A 14,808-nucleotide genomic window follows, 5' to 3' on the forward strand; every position below is an offset into this window, starting at 1 on the left:
CCCCTGCAGAGCAAGAAAAGTGCCGTCACCTTAATAAGGCATTCCAGCCCTTCTCTGATGATGGGAACAGTCTTTACAAAGTGACTGCAGGGTATAAATGGCCACTGAACATTTTGATGAGCAGGAAATTGCTGAAAATCATGTGCCATAACCTTTTCAGTTGCATAAACAGTCAAATGAAGACTTATGGAAAATGCTAGCTCTGCCTGGTGCAACATTTTCCTCTCCCACTGTAAGTAACATTTAAGGATTTGATTCACTCCAATGAAGGACTATATTAAGGTAAGGTATGCTATGGTTACTCAGCACATCCTATTACATTCCCACACAGGCAGTTACTCAGTCTGTGGGGATTTGGCTTTAGGAATCAGAGGGTTGCCAGTTCAAGTCCCCATGGGGACCAAGTACAGAGTGTGGACTGGTAGCTTGAGAGGTGTCAGTTTGCCTTGGGGACTGTCGAGGTGTCCTTGAGCAAGGCACCGAAACCCCCATCCTGTGAGACAGCCCCCTCACTGTGACATCTCTCCTGTGTGTGTGTGTGTGTGTGTGTGTGTGTGTGTGTGTGTGTGTGTGTGTGTGTGTGTGTGTGTGTGTGTGTGTGTGTGTGTGTGTGTGTGTGTGTGTGTGAATATATATAACAATCTTCACTGATCTAAACTTGGAGACTGGACTGATAAGGTGCATACATCCTGACAAATGTAGAAACAGTTTTAGACTTGTTAAATAATAAATTAAACTAAATAAAAAAAATAAAATAAGAGAGATATCTCACTGTGATGTGATGTAAGTGTACACAGCCTCAGCGCCCTCCTGTGGAGATAAAGACCACAGACCCAAACAGGGTCATCAGAAAAAGGTAACATCCTGTAGATATTAAAGTTGCACAAGGAAATCCATATCAACTAAATAAAATAAAAGTTCCTTTACAGCACAAGCTGAACTTTTTCATGATCGCCAAGCCAATGTGTGGCTGCCCAGTATGACCTGAGTGGAAATTCTTGTGCTCTTTGAAAATTAGGAGGGCCTCTGCTGGTGAGAAGGCAAACCACACCAGGTTTGATTTAATGCTTGAGATGTGGCATAAGCCTACAGTGTCATAAAATGGGGCACTTGTATATACTTAACAGTTGTTTTTATGATTCAAAACTAAAGAAAAAACATCCAAAATACATTTAAATATATGTTATTGTATTTTTTGTTTGTTTGCAGGAGTTCTGTCTTGTGCAAGCGTTTAACAAAACAAATTGACTGCAGTAATACACAGGACGTGGTCTGCAGGATATAAGGTGACTTCATACTTCTTACTTCTCACATCATTTCTTGCAAATATCAATAAAGACTACCCAGAAAACCTGAATTCTGAAAACATGGAGGCTAAAAAGAGAGTATTTTCCAATGGAGAAGAGAAAAATGAAAAAGAAAACAATTGTAAAATAAAATTGACATGTTGATCTGTAATCCTGATCTGTTTAAGTTCTTTCTTGACACTAACACTAACTTATGCCCGTGATATCCAGATAGATAGATATGTGTGGCTTCAATCTATTTTTCTTCTTTTTTTATGCAAATATGCACACATCTGCTTCATTACAAACACACAACACTAGTGTTTCATAATAACAGTCTTTGAGAAAACCTCAGATGAACTGATCCCCAGTGTCTGAGGAAGCAGCAGCTGGCTGCTGCAGACAGAGACAGATGTTAGCTGGTCCATCCTGGCAACTGACAGGTGCGTGCGCCACATACACACTCTGTGTGTTCTTTTATACAGTATAGGCTACAGTATCACATTGTGTCTATTAAGGCCAGTACAGCAGCATGCAGTATTATACCTTAAGTCAGCAGTAAGAGAGTTATAAGAAGGGGAAATGGATGGGAGGACATAGAAGACAAAGTAGCTATGACAGATTTAAACAGTGATTTTAATTAAGTGTTTAATTCATTATATCAGATGGAAAGAAATATATTTTTAAAAACACGCACGCGGGCGCGCGCGTTAACACACACACACACACACACACACACACACACACTATAATAAAAAATATATACAAACCTATTTCTGCAGGGTCTTAAAGGCTTAAAGTATTTGTGGTAATCATTGTATTTTATATCCAATCATATCACTAAGGTTCCTGTAAAGCTGTTCATGTTTTGCAGCTGAATAAAATAATTTTAGAACAGTGTGAGTGTTATTTTCATTTAGACAAAAAAATATTGTTATTTAATTTTGACAGAACTTATTCTCAAAGAAGACGGTGTGCACGGCAGCTGCCTGCAGACCGAGGGCGCTACCGTGCAGCAAAACCACCAAGACTTGATATTTCAGCAGCCGTATCTCTCTCTCTCTCTCTCTCTCTCTCTCTCTCTCTCTCTCTCTCTCTCTCTCTCTCTCTCTCTCTCTCTCTCTTTCTCTCTCTCTCTCTCTCCATCCAGCCTCCCAGTGGTTGAAGGGGGGAAAAGATGGCACCTCAGAAGCCGCTGTCAGCCACTCCGCCCGGCTTCTCGTCCTGCGGACAGCGGCGTGCTTCCCTCTGAAATGGCCTCGGCCGAACCACCAGCCGCCTGACAAGACACCGGATAACATTTTCGTTTCTTATTTTTTTAAAAAGCCAGACCTTTGAAACTGTGGGCATCCGTGCAGCATTTTCCACACCCTGTCGCCTTTTCCACCCTCAACATCTGCACATCCAGCCGGCTGCAGGCTTCGCTGGCAGCATCGCTGTTTTTTTTAATTACAACACCCAGAGGTGCTGCTGCTGCTGCTGCTGCTGCTGCTACTGGATCCTTTTACTAGAACTCAACTCAAGGACAAAGCACCGAGCACACAGAAAACATTGTTCATCTCTCATATAAACGGGCAGGAGAGGAAAGATGAGGTAAGCAAGAAGCATGCGTTGCTCGTTTGCTGCACAATAAAGCGCAGACTGCTGTGATTCCACTGCGCATCATCATTATGGGATATTAAAGGATAGAGCAAGATAAGCCAAAACATCCTATTAACGGGCGTACTGTTCGTTTCACTGGCGCAGTTTCATGCAGAGGCCTGTGATGTGCATGTGACCGCGACACAAAAGGTGTATCACAGGACCACGCGCCTTTATTGACCGGCAGGTCACCTGCTGGCCGACACAATGTGGACCTTTAAGAGGAGCGGCTGCTCTCAGATCAGCATATACAGCCGTTAACACACAGCGAGAAGGCTTTGATGAAACCATCTAACATCTCTGTCTCCAGCTCGCTCTGTGATGTGTCACGTGGAGGTTGTCTGCAGAGAAAAAAAAAGAGGTGTTGTCATGGAAACCAGACAACACGTGCAGAATTGTTATAAGCGTCACGATACTTAATTGCGACACATATGTGATCACTGGGTTTGCAAAGCAACCACATGTGTTTTCATCTTCATAAGCACACCTATGTGTGTACACCCACACAGATGGAACCCACATGAGCATGCACGCGCACACACCTTCCCAGCTGAGGACCAATCAGCTGAGAGCATCCAGACACTTGTCTCAGGGATGCAAGCACTGGTTTTACTGGCTGAGTGTGTCAGGGCCTATCAGGTGAAATGTTACTGGTAGGAGCCAACCGTGCAGCCAATCAGCAGCGAGCCTGCTGCTACACAGATGTGGGTGGGGCCCCAGCAGTTGGCACAGGTTCACCATGAACAGGAGGAACCCTGAGCTGACTCTAATTGCTGTTGGCTTAGAAATCTGTGAGTGAATGAGTGTACCAAGGTCAGAGTAGGATTTATCCACCATAGTCCCATAGGTCAGGTTAGTGTCTCTTTTAACAAACGGTCCTCAAGCTCTTATTGTTACTTTCTCTCTGTGCTGCTGATATCTCTATTGTTAATTCAGCTCTCTGTTATATATTGATGGTCCCAAACATGCTCTTATATGACTTGACATGTGCCTTTGAGCAAGGCTCTTTCCTCATGTACTGTAGCCTGCTGTAGGATGATGTAAATTAGACAAATGCCTTAAACTTAAAACCCAGGACCACACCTGAATACATTTGTCTTATAGTACATACATAGCTCTGTATATAGTATGCACTACTAATTCTCACAGTATAGTACTGTTTCTTTCCCCATGTAGTACACAAGACATTATTTTGCACTAACAGAAAATGATAAAAGACTTCAATCAAACCAGACAGCTAAAAGATTTTTCAGAGATTGTATTTTTTTCTGAGCTGTTTTACCACCATCCACAATTTAATTTTTCAAGCTAAGAGCGGATCCTCCATTTCCTTCTTTAATCTGTCACTTAAACAACAACTGCTTAGAACTACTATGTGTGGACTTTACGTTTTCTTCCTGCATTGGAGCTTTTGTCTGATGTAAATTACCCTGACAAGCTGTCAGCTGATGGACTAAATATTTTAGGTTTTGTCTGACAGCCACTTAGGTGCTCAGCTGTGATTTAGAACAAGTGATTCTGTGCTTTACAGAGGTGCTCTGTAGGTGGCAACATAGACTGTGACTCACCACAACAAGCCAGTACTTCATACAGTTTGTTGCAGCCCAGGGGGGTGCATTTGAGTGTGTCTCTGCTTGTCAGTGTGTGTGGTCCGGTTGTATCTTCCTCTCTCTGTCCACATGTTGGTAGTGTGACAGTGTTTGTTTGGTAGAACAGTTGAGTTGTGTGTGTGTGTGTGTGTGTGTGTGTGTCTTTTTTTGCTGTCCTACTATAGTATGCCCATTTGTAGGGCACAAGCAGATGTTTTGTGCTGTGATCTAATGAGCATTGATCTCCATGCTGTGAGCTGCAGTTCAAACATGCATTACTCTAGGTCAGACATACAGCAGCGCCAAGGCAAACTGCAGGAACAGAGTTATTTTGAAGTGTTTTTAACACTTATGTTGACTTCGGGTCACATTGACCCGTTTTAAATTTGTTTTATATCAGAAAATATGGGACGTAGAAATAAGCGCTGAAAATGTGTAGAAGAAAAATGTATCAATTTAAAAGGTTGAAAAAAAAAAAAAAAACTGTGAAAAAAAGGCATCAAACACGTCGAAAAAAGGTTGACGGGAAGACAACACAAGTCACAGGTCATTGGCAGGGTTTAGATTTAAAATCAGCATTTGTTTTGATTCTACTGTATCACATCATATAAAGTCCCCTCTGGGTATCTTCTAGAAAGAGAGACTCAGACTAGTCTCCTCTGTTGTTTAAACAGAAAATGAACAGCCATATTTTGTATATCATCTAATATAAATGTTTGAATGTAGCCATAATACCAACCAACCGTCATGCTTGAACAGGGCTTATCCTTTTACAATAACCGAGGGAGTCAAAAGCTTGAAACCAACACAGCTACAGTATCTGTTTCTCATCAGTCAAGATGAGACACATTAGTTTCAATTATGTCCAGCTGTGGAGAGGTTGAAGGTGCTGTAGGCCTCTGGGGGGGAAATCCTGGGACAGTAAAGCCGGGCTTGGTGATTCTAGTCTGGGATTTGGGTTGAAGGACTGATCCCTGGGTCGATGGAGCCTGAGTGTCTGATTCCTCTGATCTTTCCAGTTTCCTTCTCCACCATCTCTCCCTCTCTCCCACTGATTGATTAACAGACTGTAAAGGCAGCCGTCTCTAGTCTACTGGTCTGACACAACACCAATAACTCAGAGTTAGCAGTTAGCTCACAGCACCGCTGTACCAGAGTACAGCTTCACAGAGCCACTGGCATGGCCGTAGAGTCTTGTTTTATTGGTCAATCATTTAAGTCATTTTTCAAGCTACTTTTCGTTTAGTATTAAATTGAATATTTTGGGATTTTGAACTGTTTGTGAGACAAAACAGACATGCGAAGCCCCACTGCTCGTACTAAGTTAGAGACTTTTGTCCTGTAATGAGACTATACTGAATGAAACATTTCTCTCTTCACAGAGAGCTCTGAAGTTAGATGACTAACTCATATCTTATTTCACTTTCTGAAACAAGGCTCTTGAATAATCCTATGTCAGCAGCGGGAGTATTATCATTTAATTTTGTGATTTCACCACCTTTTTCATAAAACTGACTCAATGCACATTTGACATTTCATAAATAAGTCCTTTATAATAATTTCATATTAACTGTCAGTTTATGCAAATGACTGGACATATGTGGGTGCCACCTTGACTACGACACACCAAGATGAAGCCTTGTGTACCCGTTACCTATATGTTAAGTGGCATACTTTGTAACTAAATGACCGCTTTGTACATTTGCTCGTGGCTGACCCAGCCCTCTCATAAAGTCTGACAGCAGGATTGATGTGTGGCTCTGCCTGCGGCCTGAGCCAACCCATGCTGGCCATTACCTCCATTTGTGTGCATCGGAGTGTTTCATTATGCTTTAAAAGTATACAGTGGGCTTTTATCGATCCAGCATCACCACTGTTGCCTGATGCATATTGACAGGAGCAGTTGGTGGTATGTGTTTGACCCATAAGAATACCAACAATAATAGTAACTGTGTACTGAATTAATGCAGGACAACAGCGAACACATAGATGTGAAATCAGCTCCTTCATAGCAACTGGCAGGCTAATGCAAGTGCACAGAAGCAGGGTGGGGGAAAAAAACAATGGAAAATCTTATGTAGCATGATTTTTTGCGATGATTTTTATAATACATTATTTTCCCTAGTGTGTGTGTATATATATATATTTTACCAATGATTCACCTACATATTTTCTGATATACGGTACCGCTGACGGCGACTACATCATATCCGTTTTCAGCAAAACAGAAAATGCAGAAAATCCATGTTATGTACTTCTTAAATAAATGTCAGACTGACTGACTGACATGTGATGTACATTCTTTTTAGAAAACAACTACTTTTTAGAAAATGTCTCATGATATATTGTCCCTTGAAGTGTATAATTCAACTTTTGTTTTTGTTAAAGCAGGAAAAGAAAATCGCAATACCCAATACTATCGATCGCAATACTTCTAGAAATGAAAATCGAATGGGCACCCATGTATCGTGAAAGAATCGAATCGGGACAAAAGCATATCGTCCCAGCCCTACACAGAAGTGTGGAAGTGAATGTATGGTTTCTTATTGCACTGTAGGTGCGTGTTGTAAGAGGAACATGAGCTTCAAAGAGGGGGGGAGGGGGGTTGGCAGTTCCATAATACACCTACACTGTAAACCCATATTGTGTGCATCTGGTGCCTGCCCTAAAATAAATCAAAATATCTTGGTGTATGGTATTGCCTGTAATAGTCATAGTGTGATATTCCGCTAGATGCATGTATTTTCCGTTTCCTTCCGCTTTCTTTGTGTTGGAATTTTAAATTCGGTGGATTTATGAGGACTGTTGTTGACTGCTCCTCAGATCTCTGCAGGGTACATTGAGACAGCTAGCTAGACTATCTGTCCAATCTGAGTTTTCTCTCGCAAGACTATTTTGCAGCGGCTCTGTGCGGAGCTTAGCACCGCCCATGACAATTCTGATTGGTTTAAAGAAATGCCATTAAACCAGAGCACGTTTTCCCATCCCCGAATGCTGTGTGAAGTAGCCAGACCCTCCTTCAGCGGGTTTTGGAGCAGGGTCTGGCAAAGCGAGACTAAATAGTCATGACTAGCTGCTGGAGGTCAGATTTCTCTCTCAGTGCACAGCTGCGTGCTTTGAAGTCGCGCAGGTGTGTGCTCTTGATTACACCCTCGAAATTTTCAACCCTCAACATGGTAAACACTGCACTGCTTTGTAACTTTATGATGCTAAAAATAGGTCTAACATCAGTGTTCAGTACAAGGCTTCATAAGTGCTTCATACCCATTAAAACCCCCATCTGGTGAATAGTTAAAGCTGCTATGATAAATATTTTCATATGAATAATGGATCAAATGACTATGTCTGTGTGGAAAGGGTCACTCCGGACGAGCCCACGGATAATTAAAACCTGGTTCCCTTCAGCTTTAGAGTCTTTCAGCATCTTTGTTGTCACTAGTCGTGTTTCCATTCACGCATTTTTATGCACGTTTTGAAGAATCACATTAGAAAAGCTGAATGGAAACGGCTATATAATAACTCCCTCGATTGCACAAAAAAGGTTTTACGCTCGCTCGAGGTGGCATGACCGGACAGTATGAAACATGGTTAACACTCATGGACATCAAAGAACAACTTGATAAAGAGAACCAAATGCATAATTACCTCTCTCTATTTTTCTCTGGTAGGTGGGTTAGATGTTTTCAGGTTAGCAACCTCTGCATCTTTTACTCTGTTTACTGGCTGATTACAGCCATGTGTAGCCTATAGCGCTAACTTTTGATGAAACTACGCTGTACCCTAGTTTATTCGCTCAAAACCAGTTGATTGAAACGCACCTAATTCGCATTTCTTTTTTTTCCCCCAACATTTTAAAAGTTCGCTTAACAATTTGAAAGAAAAAACATAGGCGTAAAAACAGGGTCAAAATTCGCACTTGTAACTCATGACTTGTCCTTGTAACTTCAGGGTCGCACAGGCAGATAGGAAATATGTGTGTCCGTTGCTCAGACTTGAAACCTGACTGTTGAAAATATTGCTCCACAAATTTGAATTACACATGCACAAAATAATAAATAAAATAACTCTACAGTTACACACTTTTTTACAAGCTCAAAATATGAATGACGCTTTTTTGATCCCATAGAAAACAGTTATGGTTTTGTTTAGCAGTTGGAGCCAGATAGTTCCCTATTTGAGTTAGTGGAGACTGAAAAAAGAGCAAAAAGGAGAGTGATTATTGGACTTCCATTCATCGTCAAGAGGTCACCAACATGACAGCTTGTTTCCACTGCACAAAAGTGTCCAAACATCTGTTAAATGCTGGTGTGAAAATATCAGTTTGAAATGTGGCTTGCATTATCTACAAGATAATTATCTACAAGTTAATGCAAGTTATTTAAAAAAGCTGATTGCTGTTTTGACAAATATTGACTACCTCTCTTGATTTTTGATCACCACTAGCTTTTGCATGTGGGACACTTGCAGCTAAAATAGATAATGGTACACCATTTTGATGGGGGTTTAACATCTCAATCTCTGTCACTTCCAGTGACAGAGATTTGTTTTCCAATTTGGTTATGTTTAGGCTGTTCAAAGCACTTGGTTAAGGTTATGGAAAGATTGCGGTCTTGCCTAATAAAAATTGACTTCTGTGCAGTGCACGTATGCAGTATATTCGCATAGGGTTGAGTCTTTTTATACTACAAGCTTCAAAAAACAGTTTTCTATGAAAACTATTTTGTTAATGGGGCAGAAACAAGAATGCTGTGACAAATCTGTGACAACGTATGAGCGCTGAAAGTTCAGCAGCTTGTTGTTTTGCTTCTCTGCTTGCACGAAAACAATTAACGGATATGTATACATTTGTATACTGCAGAAGCTGTAGTTTACAGATTGCACCACGATGCCTGTGCACAAAGCTGCGGCCACATCACATCCGTGACAACATTTGTCATAATGCAGTCGGACATACACGGCACAAAATGGAGAAGGATGTTGCACATTATGATACATCCAGTGTCAGGTGTAAGGCCCTGTGTCCTATCTCTGTTGTGAATCTGTTTAATAACACAGTGCATTCTGGGTGACAGCAGTGTGGTTTGTGAGTCATAATTATGCACACTGAGGCATCACATGGCAGAGCGCTGAGGCTGATCCACACAGACGTGTGTGTGTGTGTGTGTGTTTGTGTTTAAGTGAGAGAGCGGTAATCAAATCTTTGTGAATGAGAGGGAAATCACTCCCTCCTCTTTTCCCCCGGTCTGTCCCTTCCCCCTCTGTATCTCCCGTGCCAACTCCCATTGGCGTGTGGCGTAATTAAAATGATCGGCTCATGTGAGTCAGACAGTGTGCGCGCGTGTGTGTATTTGGTTGCAGCTGAAATTCGACCCCCAGGGCCTGAGAGGATGAGCTAGTGTGAGTTAACCAAGAAGACAGGAAACGTCAGAGATCTTTAACCTCCTCTCTGTCACACTTCTCACACTCATTTAATCCCTTTTCTTTCTCCACCTTACTTTTATTCTAGCGTGACTGCATACAGGTGGATTGTGGGTGTTTTGTGGGGATGAAGGGACTGGGAAATCAGATTGGATTATACAGAACAGCATGGGGCTGGATAGCTTTATTGCATGTATTTGGACAGTGACACATGCCTTTGTTGTTTTGACTCCAGCACATTGGATTAGAAATGAAACAACTGCAATGAGGTCAAAGTGTGTGCACTCAGCTTTAATTTGAGGGTGTTCACATCTATGTTGGGTCAACTGTGTAGGAATTCCATACCACTTCTGTCCCCCAATGTTAGGGGTGTGTAAGTGTTAAATCGATAAATCAATCAGAGACTGCAGATTACCTGGAACCACCACAGAAGACTATTGTAGTGGATATAAAAGGAAGAGTTAAAATTGTGCTGAAAACCCCTTTAGCGGATAGAAAATACTCTTCAAGGTTCACAAAAAGACGCAAACCCCTGTTATGGTTACAGGTTTGGTACATCCATTTCCTGTAGGACGAAGGTCAACCAGAGCGATGGATAGAGGAAAATTCAGGGGAAGATGGGAACAGCTCAGGATCCAAGCACAAAATGCCACCTAATCGGTCAAAGTGTAGTTAAACATCACACATTTCCAAAATTTTGATGTTGCTTTTTCCCGCAGCTTCTCATGGCAACGATGCAGCACAGCATCGTTGTTCTCGCCTTTGCGATTCACCCATTTTCAAAAAAACGGGAGAAAAGCTCTATCACATCCTCCACCTTTTCTGTCCTCTTCTCTCCTCTCCTCTCTGCCACACACACACACACACACACACACACACACACACACACACACACACACACACACACACACACACACACACACACACACACACACACACACACACACACACATTTACTCAGTCATGCTGTGTGTCAGAGAGAAGGCCATCTCTCCTGCTGTATGCTAATAGGTTGTTAGAGTAGCACTTGGCTGATCTCTCTCTCTCTCTCTCTCTCACACACACACACATACACAGTCAAATACACACACACACACACACACAGCAGAGACGGAGGTGTGTAGCTTTGAGGATTAGAACACAATCTGTTTCCGCGGTCTAACCTGAGAGACAGAGAGAGAGAGAGAGAGAGAGAGAGATGGGGGATGGGGGATGGGTGTTATAGTGTAAGTGGAGGCTGGGTGTCCTTTCACCCTTCCGGTTCTCCTCTTTTCTCTCTCCACCACTCCTCTGTTATCCTCCCCCATGTTCTTGCCCTCTCTCTCTCTCTCTCTCTCTCTCTCTCTCTCTCTCTCTCTCTCTCTCCCTCCCTCCCTCCCTCCCTCTACGCAGTTTATCTCCATCCCACCCAGGCATTTAACTCTCTCTACCTGTCTGTCCATCTGTCTCCTCCTCTACCCCTCCTTTTTTCCATTTTTTTTTTTTTACACTCCAACCCCCCCTCCCCTATGCTCTCTCTTCCCCATCTGTGACCCCTGATCTGTCAGTCTGCTGCATGTTCTTTTCTTGTGTTTTACTCCCTTATGCTTTCTGCTCACAGTGACAGTTTTCATTACTGCTTAGATAAAGACCAAGGACCTAGAATATGATGGTGAACAAGTCCTCTTCTTGAACAGAAAAAGAGAGAGAAGGATGAATGACCTGAACAGAGGTTGCTGTTCAATCAGCGAGCAGTCATTCGCTGTCTTTTCACAGAGAGAAACGATTCATGCATTACTGTAATATAAATGTAGCACCGTGTGCTGCCTCAGTCTAAAGTCAGTGAATTATAGTGAGAGACACAGCCCTTGGCGAGCCAAACTTTAATTTGGAATGAATGTCATTTATTGATTTTGCTGTCCTGAGTACAATCTGTGTGGATACACTGGCCCCCGTGGAAATTAATGTAACTTATAAATCACAATGCTGAAACTCCACAATATACTCATACGTGGCAAAAATAACATCCCTCTTAACAATGGATTCAGTGTCATATTCAGGTCTTGGGACTTATTTTTTTAGAAAACAAGAAATAAATGCTGCCAGTGGGAATAAAAAATCAATTGGTTTGCAGTTCAGTTTTTCTTGTTTCAAGATTATCCCAGTAATGATTGCTTACGTTTCTTTACTTTTGGATTGGCTTACCTCAATACTAAATATGCAAATAAAGACAAGAGAGAAGAAATATCAATAAGATGACTTTTATTTAAACACATGTGTATTCTGTAAGATAACCGAACGATGTAACAATAGAAAAGAAAATAGGGAAACAAAAATTTTTAGCATCAAAAATTTGTCCTCTGTTTAACTTTTTTCATGTATTATTAAGGCAGTAGCCTATAGACCTGCAATGAAAGTGCAATACACATGACCACATTGGTTTACCTCGAGACCAGACGGTGTTGTGTAAGACTTGTGAAGGGTTGTAATGTGTGTGCATGTGCATGGTGTAAACTATTTTGTTGAGTTGCCTCCATACCTGCCAACACTACCATTTTTCCCAGGTTTCTCCCGTTTTTTTGTCCCGGACCCCTCTCGATTTGTTATTTCTCCCGGGAAACTCCCATAATTTGCATGGTCCAAAGTCATTTATAAATAATCGGACCAATGTGTTTGTCTAATGTTGACCAGTTGCCAGATCTTGTATGAAACATATCCTATTCACACAATCCACACACCATATACAGTTTTCAACCCGTTTGTCACTTCAACCTGGCAACCTATAACACAGTTGCGCAGTTGATCTCTGCGCAAGCTTCGCGGAAAGTTCAGACCCGAAGCGAGCCGATAAAAATGGCAGTTGAAGGCGGTGTTCCCGCAAAGAAATCAAAATATAGCTGTACATTTCAACAGTGTTGGGCGCAACAATTTACATGCCATATTGCCTAGTCATATTGACAACCTCCATGCTTTTTGTAAGGTGCGTCGCATTGATTTTAACGTAGCACACGGCGGGAAAAATTACATTACACCCAACACATTAAAACACAGCGGTCGCGCCGCCATGCCCCCGCACAAATTTTAAAACCAATTGTTGCAGACTGATCTCATAAAGTGGCGTATGTATGACACGCAAATTCGTATGTCATTTTGGTGTGTTATCAAGACGCATAATTGCTTTTTAGCGTGTTTATCAACGCGGTTTGGCCTCCATTGACCTAGATTAGGCCTACGTGTGAATTATCGGCGTAGCGAGTAGTATGAAAGGACGGAAGTCCGCAGAGGGACATCGGTTGGGGTGGTGGATGGGTAAAACACAGGACTTTCACCCAGGAGCTCTGGGATCGAGTCCTGTGTGTTGTGTTTATCAACTGTGGGGTTTTTTTTATTTTATTTTTTTAATAAAGCCTTCCCCAATATTCTTTTCCTAAACCCAACCGTTTACTGTTTTCCTAAGCGTGTGACGTTGGTCACCGTCGTGTTTTTGTCGTTTTTTTGTCGTTTTTTTGTCTTACTAAAGCCTTTCCCAATGTTATTTTCCTAAACCCAACCTAGACATACACGTGGATAGCTCAAAATGCGTACAGATAACACGCCATTTGGCTTTAGGAAAGTGCCGTGTATGTTTACGCAAAGTCATGATGTCATGTGGAATGTTGGCAGGTATGGTTGCCTCTCAGCGAAGGGCTTTTATTGTGAAAGGTAAGAATGAAAGGGGTAGAGCTGTAATGCGCTGCCGTTGACAATGTTGGAGATAATAAAGAGTTTGTCCTCTTGGTTCAGACTACCGAGCCTCTGTCTTATTATTTTATTAGCCTACCTTCATAAGTATAGCTGCAACTCAGAACCCTTAGCTACAGTAGCATATCGGTTTTTATTTTAAAATAAATAAAAAAATTGCAATCCTGCTAATAATCCACATTTCTACTAAATGTATTGGTAATCTGATTACATTGTTTTTTTTCTGTAACTTTAAAGGAATATAGTTACCTTTTTTGTATCCTAATTATGTAACCCTGGACTGTTCCATGTATTCCGTTACTCCCCAAACCTGCCTATGCAAGTCGAAGGCAAGCTGTGATTGAGTGTCAGGGTCCAACGTGTATTCCACTGTATTTTAAACCTTATGATGTTATCATGGTAATCCTGGCACAAAAAGTCTGCGTTACAAACTGGGGCATTGAGTTTGAAAGACATGGGTATTTAATAGGCAGGGGAAGTCTAATATAAGATGCTATTGAGTTGAATTATGGGAAATGTAGGATCAAGCGTTTTTGAAGCTTGGCCCATACTAGTCAGTATACCACAGTTTCAATTTTAACCATTCTTTTTTTAATCTTGCCTTGACCATTTTTAGTCTCTTGGAAGTCTCCCAACTTTGTGGATGTGCATTACTAAATCACTGTGCTTACATTGCTGTGGATCTGTAATGATGCCTCATTTGTTCGAGAAGGCTACATGATGCAACTCATTGCAAGCAGACATTTGCATGTAGCCTAAAGTAAATATGTTTTTTTCCAGGGTCTGGCAAATATGTGAACTAATATCAGAATAACAGATATCAAAAAGGACAAGGATGACACCTTATTGGCACAAAGAATTGTGGCCAAACACCATTGTCAGCAGGCGAGTAAACAGTACTGAATAGCTGTCAAATTGTAATGTCCACTGCAGTCCACACCGATTACAGAGCAAACCGTGCCATACAACAGTTCTATAGCCAGTCCCATCAATGAAATTGCCTGCCGGCAAAACACAGCAGGACAGATGTGGGTGATGTGAGTGTAGTGAGCTGTACTACAGCAGAAAGAGCCCACGGGTGGGATATTTTCCTGGAATGTCAAAGTATGTACAGTTAATATGGGAGGGGTTTATTGGTTACTGGCAGGCTGCTG

At 41.7% G+C, this 14,808-nt stretch overlaps 1 protein-coding gene across 1 annotated transcript in view; it reads left to right on the top strand.

Moving 5' to 3' along the window:
* The first annotated feature begins 2,420 nt into the window (after positions 1-2,420).
* Positions 2,421-14,808, top strand: part of evlb (Enah/Vasp-like b) — a 51,428-nt gene continuing 39,040 nt past the window's right edge. Inside the window, exon 1 of the mRNA XM_039782583.1 lies at positions 2,421-2,879. Within this exon, the coding sequence (XP_039638517.1) occupies positions 2,875-2,879 (5 nt within the window). The 5' untranslated portion in view covers positions 2,421-2,874. The remainder of the gene's footprint in view (positions 2,880-14,808) is intronic.

This window comes from Perca fluviatilis, chromosome 18 (genome assembly GCF_010015445.1).
Source record: "Perca fluviatilis chromosome 18, GENO_Pfluv_1.0, whole genome shotgun sequence".
NCBI lineage: Eukaryota > Metazoa > Chordata > Actinopteri > Perciformes > Percidae > Perca > Perca fluviatilis.